The sequence below is a fragment of the Lithobates pipiens genome, unplaced genomic scaffold (genome assembly GCF_037356315.1).
Source record: "Lithobates pipiens isolate NorthernLeopardFrog02 unplaced genomic scaffold, aLitPip1_a1.2 Scaffold_13, whole genome shotgun sequence".
NCBI classification, from domain to species: domain Eukaryota; kingdom Metazoa; phylum Chordata; class Amphibia; order Anura; family Ranidae; genus Lithobates; species Lithobates pipiens.
Window position 1 is genome coordinate 279324421 of NW_027507718.1, and position 23427 is coordinate 279347847.

General features: G+C 40.6%; 1 protein-coding gene across 1 annotated transcript in view; it reads left to right on the forward strand.

Annotated features, from left to right (window-relative positions):
• ARHGEF38 (Rho guanine nucleotide exchange factor 38) overlaps positions 1–23427 on the forward strand; it is a 178682-nt gene that overhangs the window by 74526 nt on the left and 80729 nt on the right. Inside the window, exon 4 of the mRNA XM_077476667.1 lies at positions 11409–11556. Within this exon, the coding sequence (XP_077332793.1) occupies positions 11409–11556 (148 nt within the window). The remainder of the gene's footprint in view (positions 1–11408; positions 11557–23427) is intronic.

Sequence of the window (23427 nt, forward strand, 5' to 3'; positions counted from 1 at the left end):
GCTTTCTACAGACACAACATTTTCTTTGGGGGGGCTCGTCGGAAGGAGTACCAGGGAGGACATAAGGAAAATGCCTCTCATGCAGCCGGCTTACTGCATTTGTGTTGGGAAGGCGGGGCACAGCACTGTCTGGAAATAGAAGGGCTGTGATGATCATTTCCTGGAATTTAAGGAAGGATCCTGTTCATCCTGATGCTTTGTATAGCACATAAGCGTTCAGCAGAGCCAATTGGAATAAGTACACAGACACTTTTTTGTACCAGCGTCTGGCCCAGGGGCGGATCCAGAGTCTAATCTCGGGAGGGGCACTGCTATAAAATATGTTTTTTGGGGGGCAATTTATATGGGAAATGGCTGGTATTGGCGCTTCAATCATTACGGCACCATGGTTGTTATGGTGTCAGGATGATTGAAGCGCATTATTTCTATTAATACATTGTAATATAAAATTAAATGGTTCAACTCACCATATTGCAGAATCAGTGGGAGCCCTGAGGATGTCACTTGCCATGTCGCCTGCCACCAAATGTGGATTGTCACTTGTCACCAAATGCGGATTGTTACTTGCCACGTCACCTGCCACACATTGCGGATTGTCACTTGCCACGTAGCCTGCCACACATTGCAGATTGCCACTTGCCACGTCACCTGCCACACATTGCGGATTGTGACTTGCCACGTCACCTGCCACACATTGCGGATTGTCACTTGCCACATCGCCTGCCACCAGATGCGGATTGCCACGTAGCCTGCCACACATTGCGGATTGCCACTTGCCACGTCACCTGCCACACATTGCGAATTGTCACTTGCCACGTTGCCTGACCCACATTGCGGATTGCCACTTGCCACGTCACCTGCCACACATTGGGGATTGTCACTTGCCACGTCACCTGCCACACATTGCGGATTGTCACTTGCCACGTTGCCTGCCACACATTGCGGATTGCCACTTGCCACGTCACCTGCCACACATTGCGGATTGTCACTTGCCACGTTGCCTGCCACACATTGCGGATTGCCACTTGCCACGTAGCCTGCCACACATTGCGGATTGTCACTTGCCACGTCACCTGCCACACATTGCGGATTGCCACTTGCCACTTGCCACGTAGTCTGCCACACATTGCGGATTGTCACTTGCCACGTCACCTGCCACACATTGCGGATTGTCACTTGCCACGCTGCCTGCCACACATTGCGGATTGCCACTTGCCACGTAGCCTGCCACACACTGCGGATTGTCACCTACTGGTGGTCTTTTGTTGGGTCCCAGAGTGAAGATAGGCAGCAGAGAGATGATGCAATCTCTCTGCTGCACACAGCTTCCTACACAGTGAGGGTGGAACTGGAGGGATGCAGGGCAGTGAGAGATGATGTCATCTCCCTGCTCCCCTGCCTGCTGGCTTCCTGATTGGCCAGCAGCCCTCCTAAGCCGCCCAGCTGCCCCCCCCTCACCCGTCCACTCAGCGCCGGTACCCGCGGAACCGGCCGCGCGGGTACCCGCGGAACCGACCGCGATTGGACCCGCGGAACCGGCCGCGGGTACCCTCGGAACCGGCCGCGATTGGACCCGCGGAACCGGCCCGCGGGTACCCGCGGAACCGGCCGCGATTGGATCCGTGGAACCGGCCCGCGGGTACCCGCGGAACCGGCCGCGGGTACCCGCGGAACCGGCCGCGATTGGACCCACGGAACCGGCCCGCGGGTACACGCGGAACCGGCCGTGATTGGACCCACGGAACCGGCCGTGCTGTCATTAGCTGGCGGTATTCTCGGAGGGGGCAATTGACCCGTTGCCCCCCCCTGGATCCGCCCCTGGTCTGGCCTTACAGGCAACTAAGTACGGCACCAACAACTGGTCGTTGAAATTCACCCCTCCCATATTAAGGTTATATTCGTGGACCCAGAGGGGTTTCTCCACAACACCAGTCGCCGTAGGAATTTGGACCGCTGTGTTTGCGTTAAGGGAGGTAAGAAAAACATTCTTCTCGTTCAAAAATTTTATTTTATGTTAAAAATAAATTACATGTACAGAATATAAGACAAATTATGTGATACCAGAAATAAAAAGTAGACATATTGAAGTACGGATGATACAAAGCAAAGAAGAATTTCAACATATTCTCGTGGGAATGACAATAAATGGCCTTATATATTTTAGAATTTGAAAACATTCTTATAGCTGAGTTTTAAACATTTTGATCCCAAGAAAATATAAATATGTCTAAAAGAAAATATATGATTTTAAAGTTTTGACCATAACTTCTAAAGTATGTTTATAGTAAGTATTATATAGTAAGGGAAGAACATAAAAGGTATATAGGAGGGGAAGGGGAGGGAATAATTCTCCGGAGGAGGTTTTATATATCATCTAATGTTGTAATTCTATAAAAAATCTTAATCACCATAACAATAAAACTCGGTTGTCAATATTATCTGACGTATAATATTTAATCCAGGGTTTCCATATGATATCAAACGTTGTCATCTGGTTTTTATCTATAGCGTCCATTTTAGCATGGATGAAAGATTGGTTCATTCTACGTTTGGTTTCTGCAATATTCACCACATCTGTTTTCCACGCATTGGCTATAGTCTGCTTTGCGGCTATCAGGAGTGTAAGAACTAATTTGAATTGTTTCTGATTCAGAAAGGCTGGTTTTAAATTAAGGAGAGCTATAATTGGGTCTGGAAAAATTGGACGATCAAAAAATTTTGTAATTATCAGAAAGATCTTTTTCCAAAATGATTGTACAATTGAGCAATGCCACCAGGTATGGATATAGGTACCTTTTTCTGGACAGCCACGAAAGCAGAGGCCAGTGTTGTCTGTTGAGAATTTGGCGATTCTCGCAGGAACCAAATACCAGCGTGTGAGAACTTTATATGATGATTCAGGCGCCAATATATTTATAGAGGAAGATTTTGTGAAAGACCATATGTTGGACCAAGACCTAGAATCGATCGTACAATCCAAATCTTTTTCCCACTTGGCCACATATATAGGTATAACAGTATTAGAATTAGATATCAATTGTGTATACAATGATGTAATACGACCTTTAGCATGTAGTTCCTTGAGACAAAATCTTTCAAATTGAGAAATATTATGTAAGTTTACATTTAAATTGAGAAGAGGGGTATAAAAATCTTTGATTTGGAGATATCTGAATATTTCTGATTGTGGAAGCTTATATAATTCACATAGATCTGTAAAAGATTTTATTGATGTAGTTGAAGTTAAATTATATAGACAAGTGATACCAGCCTTAGACCAAGCTTTAAAGATTTTGGGATATTTCCAGGCTGGGTAAAAAGTCGGATTCTTGTGGAAAGATAATAGCGGATTTTGTGGAGATTGCAGACCATGTGAATTTCTATACCTATCCCGTATAGATAGAGAGTGCTTAGAAATGGGGTTATTTATAGACTTACGATCCGCAGGTTGTAACCATAATATATTGTTTATAGGAAGAGGATCACAGTCTACAGCTTCAATGAGGACCCATAAAGGAATCTCTGTAGAAGAGTGATATTTTGTTAATTGAGATAATTGAGCTGCCTTATAATATATGTTAAAGTCTGGGAATCCCAAACCACCCAAAGCTTTGGGGAGAACAAGTGTTTTTTTGTGAAGTCTGGGTTTTATTTTCCCCCAAGTAAATTTTGTTACTTTTTGTTGAATCAGCTTAAGAAAATATGCAGGAATATGAATCGGGAGAGTTCTGAATAAATATAAAAATTTCGGAAGAACAGACATTTTTATGATATTGATTTTCCCAAACCATGATATCGGCATTGATGACCAATTAGATAACGACCTTGTAATATTTTTTAATAGAGCTGGGTAATTAGCTTCAAATAAATCGGAGGGGTTAGGAGTAAACTGCACACCCAGATATGGGAGGCTATGATCTACCCACTTAAAGGGTAGTGAATTTTGTAAAGATTGTTTATCTTTTTCGACAAGTGAAATGTTTAATGCTGAAGATTTTTGAATATTGACCTTAAGGCCCGAAATAAATGAGAATTCTTGTAGTACAACCATAAGATTTGGGGCCGAAACATGTGGAGAAGATAGAAAAAGGAGAATATCGTCTGCGAATAAACAGAGCTTATGATGAAAGCCACCCATTTCAATACCTGTTATAGTGGGTTCCATCCTAATTCTTTGTGCTAAAGGTTCAATGAGTAAAGCAAATAATAATGGCGAAAGTGGACATCCTTGACGAGTCCCCCTCAGTATATTAAACTCGTCCGATTTGTACCCTGCATATCTGATATAAGCTTTGGGATCTTGATACAAACTAGAGATTCATCGTAAAAAATGAGGGCCGAATCCCCATTTGGAAAGGGTATAGTTCATATATGACCAATATACTGTGTCAAAAGCTTTCATAATATCTAAAGAAAGAAAACAAGTGGGAATACGTCTTTTTTTAGCGGCATGTGACAGGAGTGTTACACGTCTAATATTATCTCCTGCTTGACGTAATGGAATGAAGCCCACTTGATCACGATGTATTAGATTGCCTATAATAGTATTTAATCTGTTAGCTAGAATTTTGGCTAAAATTTTTATGTCCAAATTTAATAACGAAATAGGGCGATAATTAGACCATATTGAATTGTCTTTGTGAGGTTTAGGGAGCATACAGATAATTGCAGTTAGGGTTTCTCTTCTAAAAGAATGACCTTCCAAAAGGGAATTAAAAGTGTTTGTCAAGACTGGACATAGGGTGTCTACAAACGTTTTGTAATACAGCGCAGAAAAACCATCAGGACCTGGCCTTTTATTTAGTTTCAGATTTTTGATAACTTCAGATACCTCTATAATTGACACTGGTTCCTCCATCATTTCCATTTGTGTTTTAGATACATTTTTTAATTGTGTTTTGAATTTTTGTAATATTTTTAAAGGATTATTTGTGTATACCCCCCTAGAGATTTCCAGACGTATCGGTTTCGTTGGGTTCTGGCAGGATTTTAATGCCCTGGCTAATAGTGTGTGAGGTTTATTTGCATTGATATAGAAATTGTGTTGTGATCTCTTGATGGTTTTATCCGCTGCTTCGGTAAGGAATAGATCAAATTCCAATTTAGCTTTGTCAAGATTTATTTTAGATAAAGAAGAAGGGTTATTTTGGAATGCTGTGTGACATTTATTGAAATTTGTTTCTAAAGTCTGACAAAGGATTTTCCGCTCTCTGTTGAATATGTTTGCTTGCTGTAGACATATGCCACGGAGAACAGGTTTGTGTGCTTCCCATAATGTAGTCGGAGAGACGTCAGGTGTGGAGTTATATTTTATATAATCTTTGAGCGCAATTTCAATATTATTTTTATGAGCTGGATTTTTGAGTAGGAAATCTCTTAATATCCATGTTGGATCTTTTTTTTTTTGAAATTATAGAGGCAACAGTAATGTAGCCTGCACTATGATCGGACCATGGGATGGGAATAATTTTTGTAGATATTATTTCTGAAATTAGCCCTATGGACATAAATATATGGTCTATCCTAGAGAATGAGCGATGAGGGAACGAGTAATGTGTGTATTGTCTCTTGGTTGGCTTCAATTCTCTCCAAGTATCTACTAGGTTATGTTTTGTAATTAGTTTTGATAAGAGTTGTTTGTCTGCTGTATGTGACTGTGGGATTGGTGATTTATCCAAAAATGGGAATATGGTCTGATTAGAATCTCCACATAGAATTGTAGTACCTATTTTGTGGTGTTCTATAGTTTGAAATAAATGAGAAAGAAAAGAAATAGGATTTTTGTTAGGAGCGTAGTATGATGTAATGGTGATAGCGGTATCAAGTAGGTGTCCTTTAAGAATCAAGTAATGACCTTCTGGATCCTTGATTTCCTTCATTAGTGAAAATGGTGTATTGCGATGAAAAGCTATAAGCACGCCTCGTTTTTTAGAGGAGGCCGAAGCTGTGTATACTTGGGGGTAGTCTTTACTGAAAAATTTGGGAGTGGATTGTGACGCAAAATGAGTCTCTTGGAGGCAAACTATATGTGCTTTCTTGGATGAAAATGTGCGGAAGGCTTTAGTGCGTTTGTGTGGAACGTTTAGTCCCTGAGTATTTAATGATATGATGTTTAATGGGGCCATGGAGTTGGGAAAAGTAAATATGTGTTGGTGTTTATGTTAGAACGTGTGTCATATAAGAAATTATTTGTCTCCAGAGTATAGGGGTGGAGGGAAAGGAGATAATGACTGAAAAAGAAAATACAATTAATATACAATATTGAAATATATCTTAACATATCTATGTTCTTAATGTGTCCGTTGGGAGGAGAAAATCTCTCCCTCCAAGGGTACATGAGCCACTGTCAACTGCCCGGTGTACACCGAGCTGCTGAGGGTAGCAAGAGAGGGTGCAAGGAACTTCCCTGCAGGACACCAAGAGCCAATCATATAATTTCATTTTTCAAGCAAAAAATAAAAATGTAAGATTAAGGCAACCTCAGAGACAAAGAAGAGAAGAGAGAGAAAAAAAAGTTATAATAAGGTGCCTAAATTATTAGGAACATTTCTTAATTAAGATTATGATAAAAATATTGATTGGAAGTCAGAGAAAAAACTCGGCAGTAGCCATTCTGTTGAAAAGGCAAGATAGTAGCCTCAGTACAAGTGTTTATCAGTCCATAGTGTCAGCCAGATCTGGAGGTGGAGATTGTATGCGACTTCTTTTCTGTGGATTGTAGTCTTCTTCTCTTCTGGAAGCCGAGGAGGGATTATCAGCATATGAGGATGATTTTTGGCGAGTGTCCGCAGCATCTCTTGATGTGTTTATCATCCCTAGTTTCTGTAAAGTAGTTTGCAGGTCCTTAGCTGTTCGGCACATATATTTGCGACTTTGGAAAGTAAAACGCACTGAGAAAGGAAAGCCCCATTGGTAGATTATGTCATTTTGCTGTAATATTTGCAGTAGTGGTTTCAGGGTTCTTCTTTTGTTGACTGTAATCTGTGAGAGGTCTGTGAATAATTGATATTTATAACCCTGGAAAATTAGGGGATCTTTATTTCTAGCTGTATTTAGCAGTAGTTCCTTAGTACGGTAGAAATGCAATTTTGCGATAATGTCACGGGGAGGACCATCTATTTTCTTTGGTGCTAGGGCTCTATGAACCCGGTCCATTTCAAGACGCTCTAGTGGGATAGCTGGTTGTAATTCTTGAAAAAGTGCAGTAATAGCACCGTTTAAATCAGTCACAGATTCGGGTATTCCTCTAATACGTATATTGGAGCGTCTTGCGCGATTTTCGAAATCCTCCAATTTGGATTGTAATATGTAATTTTCCTCTTTAAGAAAATCAATTTCTGAGGCAATGTTAGATGTATAATTTTCCAGATCGTCTGCTCTAATTTCCAGTGCTGATGTACGCTGACCAAGTATTCTAATTTCTTTGGTAAGATTTGTGGTGATGATATCTGCAGTGTTTTTTAGTGATTTTTGAAGCAGATTTTCTATTTGTTTCAGCGTTACAGGAGGGGATAAGTCTTTTTGTGTGGAAAGTTCTAAATTCTCCAGAACTGACATATTTTCCTCAGGTATTTGGTTAGAGAGACTATGTGCCTTTAATGAGAGAACATCATTATGTAAAGCAGCAGAAGGGGCTGTCTGTTTGTTCTCCTCACTGTGTCTCCCCTCAGAGGGGGAGGGTTTCAGTGCCATACTGCTGTGTGTGTGAGGCGGCGCTTTCTTGTTAATTTTCTGCCTCATGAGTCTCCTCTGATCCCCCCGAATGTCACCAATGTAAGGTAGGGATATTTATCTACCGTTTGGTATGATATATGTGCGGAGGGTCAAGTTACCTCCGCCGTTATATGGCTCTGTTGTCCTGCTGAGAATGGAGCTCTAGGCCAGCATTACCTCTCGGCTAGGCTCCGCCTTCTCCCTCCAAGAAAAACATTCTTATTATCCCTCCACTTCACAGCAAGCAATTTATTACACTTCAGGCAGGCTCTGTCCCCCAGCCTAAGATGGGAATCTACAAGCCGCTGGGGTAAACCCCGGCGATTAGATCACACGGTGCCACATGCGCCAATTCCATGATCAAACAAGTGACTAAAAAGTGTCACGCTCATGTAATAATTGTCCACATACACATACAAGTGGTAACCCTTTCCATATAAGGGGGACACCAAGTCCCACACAATCTTACCAGCGCTCCCTCTGGGCAGTTCTCCGGCTCTACATCTTCCCTTGTAAACCATAAAACTATATGTATAGCCTGTGGCCCTGTCACAGAGCTTATACAGTATATCTTGACCCCAGGTTTGCTGGGAAAATACTTTTTGAAAGACAAGCGGCCAGAAAACTTAATCAGGGACTCATCAATGCAGACAACTTGATTGGGAGTAAACAAGGCTGCAAACTGTTGCCTGAAGTGGTTTACGAGGGACCGAATTTTGTAGAGCCAATCGTATCCAGGGTCACCCCGAGGACGACAGAGTACATTATCATTGAAGTGCATGAACCGCAAGATTAGCTCGTATCGTGCCCTGGCCATGGAGGCAGAGAACACTGGCATATGGACAATTGGGTCAATGGGCCGATATGACTGTAACTCACTCTTTTTAGTTATGCCCATGAGGAGGGATAGGCTCAGAAAGGTATGAAATTCGGAACCCATAATAGGTTTATATTCTCTAGCAAGGGTCAAATGGGGATTAGCAGCGATGAATTGACCAGCACACAAATAGTTTTGGTCCACAATATCTAAAAACAGCAAATAAAAATCACCTTTTCCACCTAAATTCCAGGTTGGCCAGTAAATGGAGGGAAATACGGGTGCTGCAGAAGTGGTGGGCTCCCAATTCGGATTGGCAAATTCAGCACGGAGGGCACTATGGGCTCGACGGGCCTGTCTTTGTCTTCTTGGTGTCTGCGGGACACTAGTTGTGCTAGCCACCTCACCAGTTTGAACTGCACTTATGGGACTCGCCATGTCGCCACATGATACTGCAGTGCTGGTTTGACTACAACCAGGGTGTACTAGGCCGCTGGTGCTTGCCAGTTCACCAGAAGGATGAGTGGCACTAGTACTGGCTCTCTGCTCCATACGAGAGCCCTGCGTTTCTTGCACCTCAACAACAGCAGAAGAATGGGGTCAGGTACGCCTGACTTTAACAGGGAACACAATTCTGACTTCAGAGCTATCTGTCAGGGTTCTGCTGCTGTCTACAGGATCATATTCTGAGCCTGAATCTGATAGATGGGTGACTTCCTCTTCACTATCTGTCATGCTCAGAAATGTGTAGGCTTCTTCACTACTGTAAAGAAAAGAAAGTAACCCGCGCTATGGGAATGAGAATTAAATAAATAAGAAGTGTGTTGAAATATAATAGGGCTGCTGCTAAAGGTGAAAGACCCCAATAAATGCAAAAAATTTAAATTAAACTCAGCGCTGCTCCTTTACCTCAAACCAATACAGCATTAAGCAAACCTATACCAACATACACAGTATCATGATATAGCTTGACAACATAATATAAAGTGCTCAGTGCAAATAAAGTGCAGAAATATAAAATATATAAAGTGCAATCATATATAAAGTCCATCCAATGTGTTGTGCTGAACTTGTAAACAGTTGTGGTGATGGTTTTCAGGTGACTATTTGTGCTCCTCTCCTGTGTCCCCACTCACCAGAAAGAGGCAGGAAATACGCTTGTTAATATCTCCAGATCAGCGTCTCTCATCAGTGATAACTGGGTTGTATGGATACTACATATGGATAACTCCTATCTTCCACCGGTATGATTAAAACATATGGACATCCTGGATCCTTCCCATCTTACTCAGTGGACAGGCACCCATAAAGATGTGTAGCAATGAAGGAAAAAAGAGTGTATATAGTGTAATACTGCAAGGTTTATTCATAAAATTCAAAGATATTACACTTACATCAAAAAACGTTAAAATGTGCAGAAAAAACACCGCCTTGGCATGCAAACAATATTCACCAGATCTCCTCCGCTTGACGCATTTTGCCCCTCCCACTGGGCATCATCAGAAGCTGTTCTTTTACAAGCTGCTCATTCATAACAAAAGCAGGATATGCTGTCAGATTATTTTTTTTATACTGATCAGAACCTTGGATGTTAAAATAAACGTGGTTCCCACCAGCTAGGGAGGGTACTGTAGGAAGTATTTTGTACACCCTGTTAGTTTAACTCAAGTCCTGCAGGTCCTCAACTTGGTAATATAACACAGACACAGATGTTGTTAAAATTAGTAGCAAGAGGGTGGGACTTTGAACGAAACACGTGGTTGAAATGAATACAATGGTGGAGATTGAGACATTTAAAATTCTATAAATAAGAAAATTACGCACATAATTTCCATATACATACAAATAGGAATACACATCAAACGTGGCGTCAATTCCTAAAACAGTGGTAACTGGTAATAACATGGTTAAAAATGGGTAGCATGTTACAAAGTCCACCATATATCACAGTGGTTTACAAAAATGTTGCAAGGTGACATCTGCATGGCTTATGACCTTACTGGTCCCTGCTGTCACATAATGCTGTAGTATACTGGTATACAGCAGTTGTTAGCTCGACACGTTTTGCGGCTTGGTGCCGCTCATCAGGAGCAAGCACGTGCTGTATCTGCAAATGGGAGATGAACAACTAGATAAATAATCTTGTATCAATAGAGGGGAGGAGAATGAAAATGGAGACCCCCCCGCAATAGATCACTGACAAGTATATATGCAGCTGGAGGCCTAATGTCAAGGACCATGGAGACCCAAAGGCATCAGTGCCGGGAGCTGGGGGGGGGGGGGGGCTGGTCCAATGGCGACACACATCACGGGCGGCAACCCAGGCAGACCGGGAACCTGTGACAATGAGAGTAGGAGCTGATTATGCCAAATAAATGTGCAAAATTGGTGTAAAAGGGGGTGTGATGACAATGAGGTCTATTTCGTGTGGTGAGACTAATGTATGCACTTGGAGGGGAAAAGAAAGGGGACTGGTGGGGGGGTGAATGAACAGAAGTGAGAGTAGACAGCCATGGCAAAGGTTTGCCAACTTGCCACTGACATGCCTGAAAACAGGAGTGTATATGAACGACAACCAAAGTGACTGAAAACTGTACAAAAATGACCTGGTGCTGGAGAAGGGGGAGAAAAGAGCCCTGGTCCAGGAGGGACACGAGAGCTAGTGTGTGCAGGAGCCCTGTGTGACCAGGCCCGACCAGGGAAGCCACCCATAAACAGATACAGATGTATTAAAACTGCCATACTAACATTATGAACGTGACTAAATTGTTTCTAAATATGAATTGGACTTGTCTTTATGTTGTCAATAGATATGATTACACTGACAGCAGTACCTAATCTAATATCCCCATGCCTATTTTAATTTATCTTTTTACAGGTGAATTGTTTCTTGAGATTAAATGCCCATTAGAAGACGTGTATAAAATCTACTGTTACCATCATGATGAAGCACATAGTTTGCTGGAATCCTATGAGAAAGATCAGGAGCTCAAGGAGTATATGAGGCAGTGTACACAATCACTAAAGTAAGATTTTTAATATTTCATTCTAAGAGGCCGATTTATAAAATCGGTGGTATGCTTGACAGTGACCATGCCAATTCTTTAAAATGAAAAAAAAAAAAAACCTCTGCATTTATAAAGTTAACATTTCCTTAAAAAGAAATTCCACATTGTATAATTCTCATCTTGCAAATCCTATAAACTGCAGCTTATGCACAGTACCTATATACCTTAAGTGTCCCAGTACCTTCCAAAATACTGTATTATGCAGCTGGTGACCTAACCTTGCATTAGCACACTGTGGCCCTCTCCTTCCTGTTTTTTTTTTTTCATTTTAATAATTGCTTCTAGGTGTGATAGTTAGTTTCATGAGCAAATGGGAAGGCTAGAAGGACAAGCAGGGGTGATTTGGTAGGTATCTGGGCATATTGGAAAATAAATAGCAGTGCATGTTGAGACCAGGAGCAGAGTAATCCGTGCTTTAATGTGTAAAAAGCACATGGGCATGCTACAAATCTATTACTCCACAGCAGGATTAAATCAATCAGACGTTCTTAACACTGCTTTGTGCCTGGGAAGTGCTTACAATTATATACACCTTCCCTAGAGTGCATTTAATATGACGTTGTTACGTTAAACTAGACACTGGAATTGTTAAAAATATGTTATTTCTCTAATCATCTTCCAGGATAGCATTTATAAGAGTCGCTTCGCCCACCGAAAACAGCAAACACAAAACTCACATCAAATAAAAAAAAGTGTAAGCTACATACCTGCTTCAGTTCTTCAGCCTAGCAGCAACTTTGAAGAAAGTACCTTTTTTTTTGCAGTCTTCATGTCAGGAACATGTAGTTAGGGGTATTTTACTAGGGAGAGCATCCTTATCTTTATTTTAGAGGATTTTTTTTTCCTCTGAGGTATCCTTCCTCCATTCTAGTAACAATACATCCCCCTTCTGAGCATAACTAAGCAAAATGTGCTGATGCCTCAGCCCATTCATGGCCTGTGGACAGAGCCCAGCTTACATTTCACCAGGGAAATAACTTTGTGGCAGAAGACAGCAGTGGCATGTAGGCAGAAACACAGTTCTGACTTTCAGGGCAGGTGAACTTGCAGCCAATGTCACTTTTACTCAACTGACAGTGTTTTGGGACTCACAGACACCAAAGGAGGTGGATATGGGTGTGGGGTAGAGCTTCAGGGGCCATACTCATCCTAAGAAAACTGTTTGGCGCGTGTACTAATACGCTGCACAAGGGCCCAAAGATGTCACCTCTGCTCCAATGGACTTCCCTGTCAGTGGCTTCAAGATAAGTGAATGGGTCTTTTTTCTATGTACCTTACCCTTTGGGGGATATCCAGGGTCAGGGTCTAGTAGCTTTTTATGTGCTCCTTTTGGATGTGATATTCTCTCTCTCTCCTCTTGAGATATTGTACTCAGTTTGTCTTTTGGCACTGGTAGGAAGATGGTTGTCTCAATACTGTTTTTCAAAATAAGCCAAATAAGAATCCTGCTGACCCCCACCCTGATCAATCCAGGAGTAAAAGATGAAGACCTGCCAGTACCAAACTATTAGATTCTGGAACAAACCATTGTGCCAACTATGTAATGGTACATTTATGGCAAGGAAATCCACGGGTCTTTTTAAAGGACTTATTGATTCTATGAGAAAAAAGATGTCCTCATCCTCTGCAGATCCATCTAATCCCTTTGTATCTTTGCCTATTCATGACAGTAGCACTATGTCAGAGGATTCCAAAGATGTGCTGGATTCCTCTAGTGAAGCAAACGTTGATGAGTCTTCTGCGGATGAAGTATCAATAAAGCACACAAATACCTACCGCCCTTCACTGAAGCCAATGAACTCCTAAAACTAGAACTTGCTACTTCAAAAATTTGCCAGGAGGATAAGCAGCTATTAGTCTATAATAAAATGTACAGGGGATAGCAGGGAAAGAAGTCCCACTCTTTCAATATTTATGAAGAACTAAAAGAGCATATTAAAAGTAAATGGAAGGAACCTGAATATTTGGAGTGGCTCTCAGCCCTGTCTAAAGCAACAAAGTACATTGCAGATGCTTTGTCAGAGTCAATACTTATAATGGGCAAGGTCACTGCTCAATTCGGCATTATAAGACTTATGGCTAAAAAACCCAGAGACAGGGGACCATACATCTAAAACAAGGTTATGCAGCATGCCCTTTATCTTTTCTTTGATAATGAGTTAGAAACAGTGCAAGATAGGTCAGCAGACAAGAAAAACATTGTCCTAAAAAGATTTTAAAAAAAACAAGAACTACGGAACCTTTTCAAACCCTGGGATTTAATATAGGAGGAGAGACAAAAATGAGGACAAAAGCTACGCAGCCAGAATACATCAGGAAAATTAGGTCTCTTATTCAGTACCACTGAACACTCCTCTAAATCGCAATGACACACTTCCAAGCCCCTGTACACACGGTCGGACATTCTGCCAACCAAATCCGTCGGATTTTGTCCGTCGGATTTTGCCCCTTCGGATCTTGTCCGAAACTGTTGCATACACACAGTCGGACTAAGTTGTCGAAAAATCCGATCATTCAGAACGTGATGACGTAATTTCGTTACGATGGGACTAGTAGCCAATAGCTTTGATGTAGGAATTTGATCTGAGCATGCGTGGCACTTGGTCCGATCAAAACTCTCTACACATGATCGGAGTATGTCCGATCAAACCAGTTGGTTGGAAAATTGGGTCCGACGGAGATTCGGACGGATTCAGTCCGATGCATACCACACACAGTCGGATTATCTGACGACACGGTCCGATAAGACGCATTCCGACGGATTCTCCGACCGTGTGTACAAGGCTTAACAGTCGGAAGAAGGTTGGGGGACTTCCTTTCTTGATGGGAACAAGTGAAAAAAAAAAGCCATACATCCTAAACATCATCCATTCAGGATACTTGTTGGAACTCTCCACCCCTCCCTCAGAGAGATTTTAGTCACTTGCCTTCCAAGAGACAAAGCAAAGGCAGCTGCCTTTCCTCCCTCCTTCAGGACCTAGAACTTCAAAAAAAAGTTTGTCAAGTTCCTGCCTCTGAACAAAGGCAGGGATTGTTTTCCCACATTTTTCCACGGCTGAAACTTTTGGGGAAATATCAGGTGATCCTTATTCTAAAACCACTGAACAGATCAGGAACAAAATGTTTAGGATAGAGTCCATTTTTTTCACTAAGGAAGCTGCTGAGAAGGGATGCATTAATGCAGAATGTCAATCCAAGGGACTAATTTCTGGGTTTTTCTGGGAAATCCTCACAGAGATTACTAAGGTTTGCCGTGAGAATATTGCACAAAACACCGATAGTTTGAGGCTTAATCCTTCCAAGGGAAAAGGGAATATTCTTTGTCCCTTACATGGATGATCTCTTATTTTCCCAAACAAAATCTCAGCTAGTAACATTTGAACGAGGTTCTCTGTCATCTAAAAATGGGATGCATCAAAAACCCTTTTGAGTATGGTAAGCTGGGTCACTAATGACTTCTTAGCGACTGCAATGACAAGTTTTCTCTGCCTTAGTTGCTAGGTCTGTTCACACCTACCTTGAGTATAAATGGTGAACCACAAAGAGAAATATAGTATTCTCAAAAAGGTGTTGCCAACATCCCAAACATTTGGTAATTAGGAACCCTAAAAAAGGGCACGAGTTCCCCCCCCCCCCCCCGTACAAAGGGACGTAATGGGCAAACAAAAAATAAAAAAATATATATAAAAAATATAATTTATATAGAAAAATTATTTTGTTTAAATCTTATGTGTAATGACAAACAAGTCAACAATTTGTACAATACATTTATATGAAAAAACAAGACATAAAACTCATGAAGAGCTATTACAGATTCCAGTGAACATAGTTTTCTTCCTTTGGCCTCACATGTTTCGGGAAATATATCCCTTCCTCAGAGGCAATTTATCCCTTCCTCTGAAAAAGAGCAAGGATAGTGGTTTTAGATTAACTTTTCAGGATGGCATCAAAATTGTAGCACATGAGTATGTCCGACTTACATACCAACATTAAATTGTAAAACATTTTCATGAGAATATTTAAAAAAAACGAAATTCCATGGGGAAACAAGTTTGTTGCTGCCTGTTCACCGAAAGAGCGAAGAACCCCGTCTGGGCCCCGAACAGCCCTCACAAGGGTCCCCACGAAGAGAGACCCTAGTGAATAGGAAAAAAACCTGATATAGTAAAAAAGTATATATAAATCTTCAAAAAAAAAAATAATAATGAAAAGGAAATATTGTGGATCCTTATCAAAAATATGGTGATTGTTCAAAAATAGTAAATATTAAAATCATTTGCCAATATGTAGCTAAATGGCAAACATATTGATATATATGGGGAAATGATTATTTTTAATAACCAAAGAGCATTGGTTCTAGAGATGAGTGACCATAATAATTATATAAATGGACTAGAAAAAATAGCAGCGAAGAAATATTTTTTGCTTAACTAAAATGGGCATATATATGTACAAGTAGCTGGGATATTATTAGTCCTGAGAGACAGAGTCCACAGTGGCCGATGCGTCAAAATGGATATATGTGTACAAATAGCTGGGATATTATTAGTCCTGAGAGACAAAGTCCACAGTGGCCGATGAACCACCTGCGGACTTTAAAAAGACGCCGCGCGCGCGCAGTTGTCAATTCAACTGCCATCGACGATGTTTGGTGGAGTCAATGAAAAGGCGTCATCGCGTGAGATAATGCAATGACGTCATCTCACCGCGACTGAGGGCAGGGCGAGTATATAACTCGCTCTGCTGAAAAGACGCGTGAGTGTGTCATCTAATTGGATCGGACATAGTGGAAACGCCTCCTCAGCGATCACCATGACAACCGCTGAGTACCACAGAGCTGATTGGATACCCAACCGTCAAACAGAGAAAGTGGTCTGAGTGTGTGTAGAAAAGCACGGGGAAAACTGTAACGGAAAACCCTCAGAGCAAAGGCTGCACAGCGTCCACCCATCATTGAAAAACATAGGAAAACATCATGCAAAGCAAGTCCACCTGTGCAAAAACAGTGGCAACAGCCCAGATACCCGGAGACTGTTCACACCTACCTTGGGGTGTCCCCACTCCACCAGTAGCAATAATTCACACAGTCAGGTGCAAGGTAAAATTTGTATTGAAGTAATGCAGCAACAGGTCACAATAAACCTGGTGGGCAAGTTACCCAGCCGGGTGCACTCACAGTTTCCAACAATGTGAAGAAGCAGATTCTGGCCGGACTGACAAGAAGGAGCAGAACGTCTAGAACCCAATCGGTGAAGAGATGTAACCCTACTCTCTCCCTCCTAAGGAACCTTTCCTTAGTGCTAGCACTGTCCCTGGCAGTCTACTCTACCAATTCACCAAAAGCGCACCAAACCTGGGAGCCAGGGCCTATAGAAAGGCCCTACTTGACCCAAGATGGTCACCAGGGTCACATGGGGTGGCAGCATCCAGTTGGATCGCTTCCCCCAGTGACCCAGGAAATCATAGAAGAACCATGTTCCTCCTGACTTCCTCCCCAATTACAGTGCCGCTGTGGATAGTACCACTTGCAGTAGAGAAAGCAGACTGCACCTGCCTACACACCTGTTTTATTTGGCCTAATGTAAAATAAAAAATCAAGCCGAGAATACTCTAGTTTCTCTTTACTAAAGATTTCTGTGGAGAGGAACAGCTGCGGGTTTTAAGTAATTTGAGGCCTGGTGAGAAAAGGGTTAATAATACCGGTTAAAAGAAAGAGAGAGAGAATTACATTGTAACAGTTCAGATTCTCAAAATAATATCAAGGAGAGAGAGTGAGACTTTACTGATTGGCCATAGTACGTGTATAGAACCCAGAAATCTAAAAAGGTACCTCAACAACAGAGTCTATACTAGATATGAAAAATATATTGCCATACTTTACAACATCAGGAATATATATATATATATATATATATATATATATATATATATATATAGAGAGAGAGAGAGAGAGAGAGAGAGAGATATAAAAAAGTATAACAGGCACAACAAATTACTACGATATATTTATACATGTTATAGCATCATCATGTAACCTTAGCTGCATTTAAAACACATTTCATTATTTTTTAATAAATTCACAATGGCTTTTATTGCTGTTTTCCTTATATCTGCCTGTCTTCTTTAAAGCTTGCTTCCATATCATTATGGATTGCACAGTAAGTCATTGATGAACTCCATGCATTATGAAGGATATAGGCAGAAACCAAATATTATTCACTTTGTTCATAATCAGTAATACACTAATGAGCAGATACTTTAATACGGTGCCTAAATACTATTTAATTTAAGATGGGAAATAATTGACTTATTTCCGTGCTTGAGGAGGATTAAATTATGACCGCTGCTTCAAAGTCTGCAGAATATTTATATTTAAGCAAGGACAATACACAGACACCTTGATCTGGTTTGATGTACATCCACATTGTATTTGTCTGCAGAGCACATTGATCAGCAGCCTGCACAGGTCCTTCCTAAAGCAAACAAGCTGCTAATTTCAACCACATCACAGGGACGGCTCAGGCTTCTCCCATCCGTTTAAACTGCCTTTTCTCTTTTGAGAGTAGAAAAAGTGCCTGCGTCTGACACCACTGCCTGGATGGCATTGAAATCAAAGAATGTGAAGAAGCTAATTATATTGAATTGCAGGCTTTGAGTAAAATGTTAAATGGAAGCTAAAATGATTATTCATGATAGAATGTGGGCTTTTATGTGACAATGAATGAGATGGACAAAAAGGGGTTTACAGGGATGAGCTACAGAATGATTCTTCTTACTGAGTCTTCACAAAACAATGTTATAGTATTATTGTTTAAATGAGGAGTAAGTGAAGAAAAATTTATTTATTTTTTGTCCATGGAAATACATATAGAGGTTTTTTTAGACAGCCCTCCACTTGGTGTTTTTAATGTAAAATTTAGCTGAAAGAATTTACAGGTCTAGAATGTGTATGTATTTGGTAATCAATAGGAGGGCCTAGCACCAATAGTCCCCAATAATGGAGCAGAAAATACCATGAAGAGACCAATAGGTGGGATCTTGGCCAATTTTTGGTTTTCAAACTGTGACAAAAAGTCCATATATTCTACAGTCTGGCTTCTGTGTCTGGTGTCTGGGCAGGTGGACCTTAAAGGATAACTAAACCCAAGAACACAAATGCAATATTGTTGCAGCATATAGATGTGATGGCATTCCTTTCATTTTTTTTTCTTTACACTATGAACAGTTTCAGCAAATACAGAAAATACTCGCCGATCTTGCCAGAAATACAGTGCCTTTGTCACTTCCTGTGTACTGCACAGAAGATTATCTTCCTTCCTTGTTATCTGCTGTAAACTACAAATTGCCCTGCCCTCTATGCAATGCAATTACAGAGATATACAGAGATATGCAGAGATATGGAAATGTTTGAAGTTCATATCGGGAGAACAGCATAGGGTGACAACCATGGCTCCTTCTATTCATACAGTGGAGGTGCAACAAAGCCAACCAGGGACAGGCATGTGTTCTTTGCAGGATTACCAGGTAAAAATAAAGCAAAAGAAGCTTGCAAAAAATAAAATAAATGCAGCTGCCTCATCAAGCACTAGTAATCTGCAAAATACTTTTTGGTTTTGGGTTTAAATATTCTTTAAACCGACTTGGCCATGCACAGGTATGGTCACTGTAGAACTTCTGGAGATTTGGAAACAAACGTTTGGCATAGTTCTAAAACTTTTTGTCAGGCCCACAAGAACAGTAATATTTTAAAACCCAAGTCCTGACCCCTTGCAGTGGGGCTCTGTGCATTGTGAGGGTTAAGTGCTGGTTATGTCTACAAGTCTCCTCGCTCCAGCAGGGTCCCCCAAGTGATCCCACAAGGCCTCCTCTCTAAGGCACTTTTGGACTCCTGCCTCTTACAGCTACGATGGACTCCTGCCTCCTACAGCTACAATGTACAATGCTGATAGCACTTCACTGTGCATGGAGATGCTGGGGGGCAGCCCATAGACCAGATCTTTGGAGAAAAGAGGCAATTTTATGAGCCTGCCAGAGTGGGGGATGGGGTAGGCAATATTACCTGTTTCTATGACCCCTACACATAATATACATTTAACCCTTGCAGTGCTGGGGGTGCAATCACTGCAGGGGTAGGTTTTGTACAGTTCCCAGAGTTGGGATTGAAGAATACCTTAATGGGCAGTAGTAATAATATAAGGCTAAATTCCAGGAAGAAAATGTTGAACGTACAACGGGAAAGTTGCTTTATAAGCTGTGAACTATATATAATGCATTATACCTATCTATGCAACAGGTGGCACTGTAGTATTATAGTGTGTATCTATGGTAATGTAATTAAAGGAAGTGTTTTGCTTTCCTCACTGTTCTCTATACTTTACTTCATATTCCTGTTTCTCATGCTGTAAGACATAATCTAATATCCCCCATGAAAGCAAAGTATTCTCTGCATCCAAGAAGCTTCCAGCACATTATATCAATACTCTGCACAACAGGTTATGGGCCCATCACACCCAGAAGGCACCCAGCAAGCACCCAGCAGGCACCCAGGCACACTGGAAAAAATACTGCAAATCTGTGAGTACTGTATACAAGCTGATGAAAGATGGCAAGTGGTTCATATGTGAAGTTTGCAATAGCAAAGCTGAACAATGCCAATTACCAGCTGTGGAAGTTTAAACTAGAAATGCTTCTTAGCAAGGGTGACTTGTGGCAAGTGCTGAATACAGACAGACCCACAAACAGAGAGACGGAGGCAGGCAAAAGCAACCATAAGCTTATTAGTGGAAGATGACCAGCTTATCCACATGAGAACAGAGAAAACAGCCAAAGGTAAGTTGACTTCATTACAGAAACTGTATGAGCATTCAAGTCTAAACAGCAAGCTACTTCTCCTAAGAAATCTATATAAGATGAGACTAGCAAAAGGCCAGCAAATGTGTGACCATGTGAATGCTATGCTAGAGATCATAGAGCAGCTGCATGCCATCAGAGAGGATATCAAAGATAACCATACTGTTGCCCTTCTCCTCTGCAGCCTTTCAGAGACTTATACTGCTCTTATTAACGCTTTGGAAACCAGACCCAAGCAGGAGCATACATTGAAATATGTCAAAGGTAAATAAATTGATGACTATGACAGAAGGAAGGAAAATACGCACAGTGATGACAAAGCTCTTAAGATGTACAAAGGCACAAAGCACAACAAGAAAATCAGGAGTCAGAACAAGAGGTGGAAATCACAATGCCTCAACCAAGTTCTCCACCAGATCCTGCTGAACTGCCTGAAGTCAGAAGATCCACTCGGACCACAAAGGGGATACCACCCTGCAAGCTGTCATACACTGTCAAAACACATACAGCATACTTGAACCAACATCCTGGGAAGACATAGAAAAACTCCCAAGATATGAAGCCAATAAATGAAGAAAAACACGTGAAAATATAAAAGGTCTCTAAAATAAAGAAAAAAAACACTTGTCAAAGAATTATTTCAAACACAGTGTCTCAACATGTGATTCTTATTTGAAAAAATAATAATAAAATATTAATAAAAACATTCTATAAAACAAGTGTCCATGTGTATCCAAAATTGTTTCAATGGTATTCCACCAACTGAATGTGCTATATACTGTTCTCAGTGATAACATAATATATCAATTCATATGAAGATTAAATTGGTCTCTTACTAAATCCTGATGATCTCAAAATTATAAGAAATCATCGCTCACATTAAGTAATTAAATGGCCAATGCCTAGCCACATTCTCTGTGTATCTCCCGACCTTCGAGATGTATAGATCCGACAGTCCGCGGCTCTGTGTCCCCACACCTCATACTCCAGTCTCTGTATCCACACTGAAAGTTTACTGCACAGCGTCCCAGCACAGCTTGCCTCGCTCAGGATAACCTCTGCAATTCCATCAGGTGTGTGTATAGGATTGGCAACACAGAAAAAAGGCTCATCGCATAGTATGCAAAAACATGGGGATTTATTGAGCTAAAATATGCACTTAGAACAGAGAAGATAAAAATAAGCAGTAGAGAGAGGGTGATCCAGCATGAAAGTCGCCAACAAATATGGATGCTAATCATGTCACAGCTCCCATCTCCTTCCAATATGTTTCCCCTTAACAGGCTACATCTGGGAATGGTGGATAGAGCTAGGACATCATGCACTGATCTTTAAAGCAACCGGGACACCAGAAGTGGATTGCATAACCATGTTGATTGGGGTCACACCACATGTCAGTATGGAGCTATGAATTTTGGAATCCCCAACATGTGGAAATTGATTTCCCTAATAAGAGAATCACTTTCAAATATGCAAGTTTAAAAAAAATTTAATTTTTTTTAAAAAATAAAATGAATGATATAAAAAAGTATATAAATTAAAAACGTATTAATTAATTGGATTAAATTAAATATTCAGTCACATGGTTATTACTATCTAAAGAGACGTATATATTCACACAACTCATAACTGCCATATCCATCTCATATACATTATGAATATTTAGGAAATTACGTGAATAAAAAATAAAAAAAAACAGAAAATTCATAAATTAATATAATACAGTTGGAAAAACATAACTTTGAAAAATATATCAGTACATTTGACTATGCACAATAAACTAAATTAATTTAAACTCTTTACAGATCACAAGTTTATAGGTGGGATATGTAACTATTATTATAAAGAAATTCATGTCCCACTCCACATTTTGGCCATGAGGGTGGGAATTATAGAGGTCAAATATCCAGCGGGTCTCACGCCTGGATATCTCCCTTCTGAGATTACAGTACTTCCACATCAATGTGGAGTGTACTTTTCAATTCCAGTCACCTCTAGAGATGAGGGATTTTTCTATGGCAATAAGCAATGCGTTTTGATAAACTATGCTTATCAAAGCCTTTTCGTATATTGGTTAGATGTTCACCAATACGCAGTGTTAATGCCCTGGTGGTCCTGCCAACATATTGGTATTCACTCGTACATTTTAGGAGATAGATGACCCCTTTGGTGTTACATGTGATGAAATCCTTGATTTTGTATTCTTGAGTGGTAGTGGAACTAAAGGACTTTCTGCATATAGTTTTGCAATTTCTGCATATCTTGCACCTCCTTCACCGGAAAAAAAACAGTTAGATTCCCAAACATCTTGAGCTTTAAAGGCAGATCTACAATATTGGGGGCTAGAACATTTCTCAAAATTTTAGATTTTCGAAAAATCCCTTTAGGTTGATCCAGGAGAATAGAGCCCAGTACTTTATCTCCCTTTAGGATTTTCTAATGTTTCTTTAGGAGCCTATTGATCTAATGATGATGGGTTGAAAAAGTAGTCAAAAATTCCTATTCAAAGTGATTATTAGTCCTATCAGGTTTAACATGAGGGTCAAGAAGAGTCTGATGGTCAAGATTGGACACATTAATCTCCTGTTCTAAACTTTCATGGGAGTATCCCTTTTGGAGAAATATATCTTTCAATAGCCCAGCCTGCATCAATAAGTCCTCTTTTTTTTTAACAGTTTCTTCAAATTTGTCAAAACTGTCCCTTGGAGATTGCCTTAAGCCATGTGGAATGGTGACAGCTATGAGGTATAAAACCATTTTGGTCAATACTTTTAAAATGGGTCCTAGTGAAAACTGATCACCTTCCCTGAATATCATAAGGTCTTAAATATTAATAGCTATGATAGAATGATTATATTCATAGGTAAACTTGATACCCCATATGTTCAAATTAAAATTCTGACATAAATTGTTTTAAGGAGTCAATGTCCCCCTTCCAAATAAAGAAGGCATCACCTATAAAGTGACACCAAAAATTGA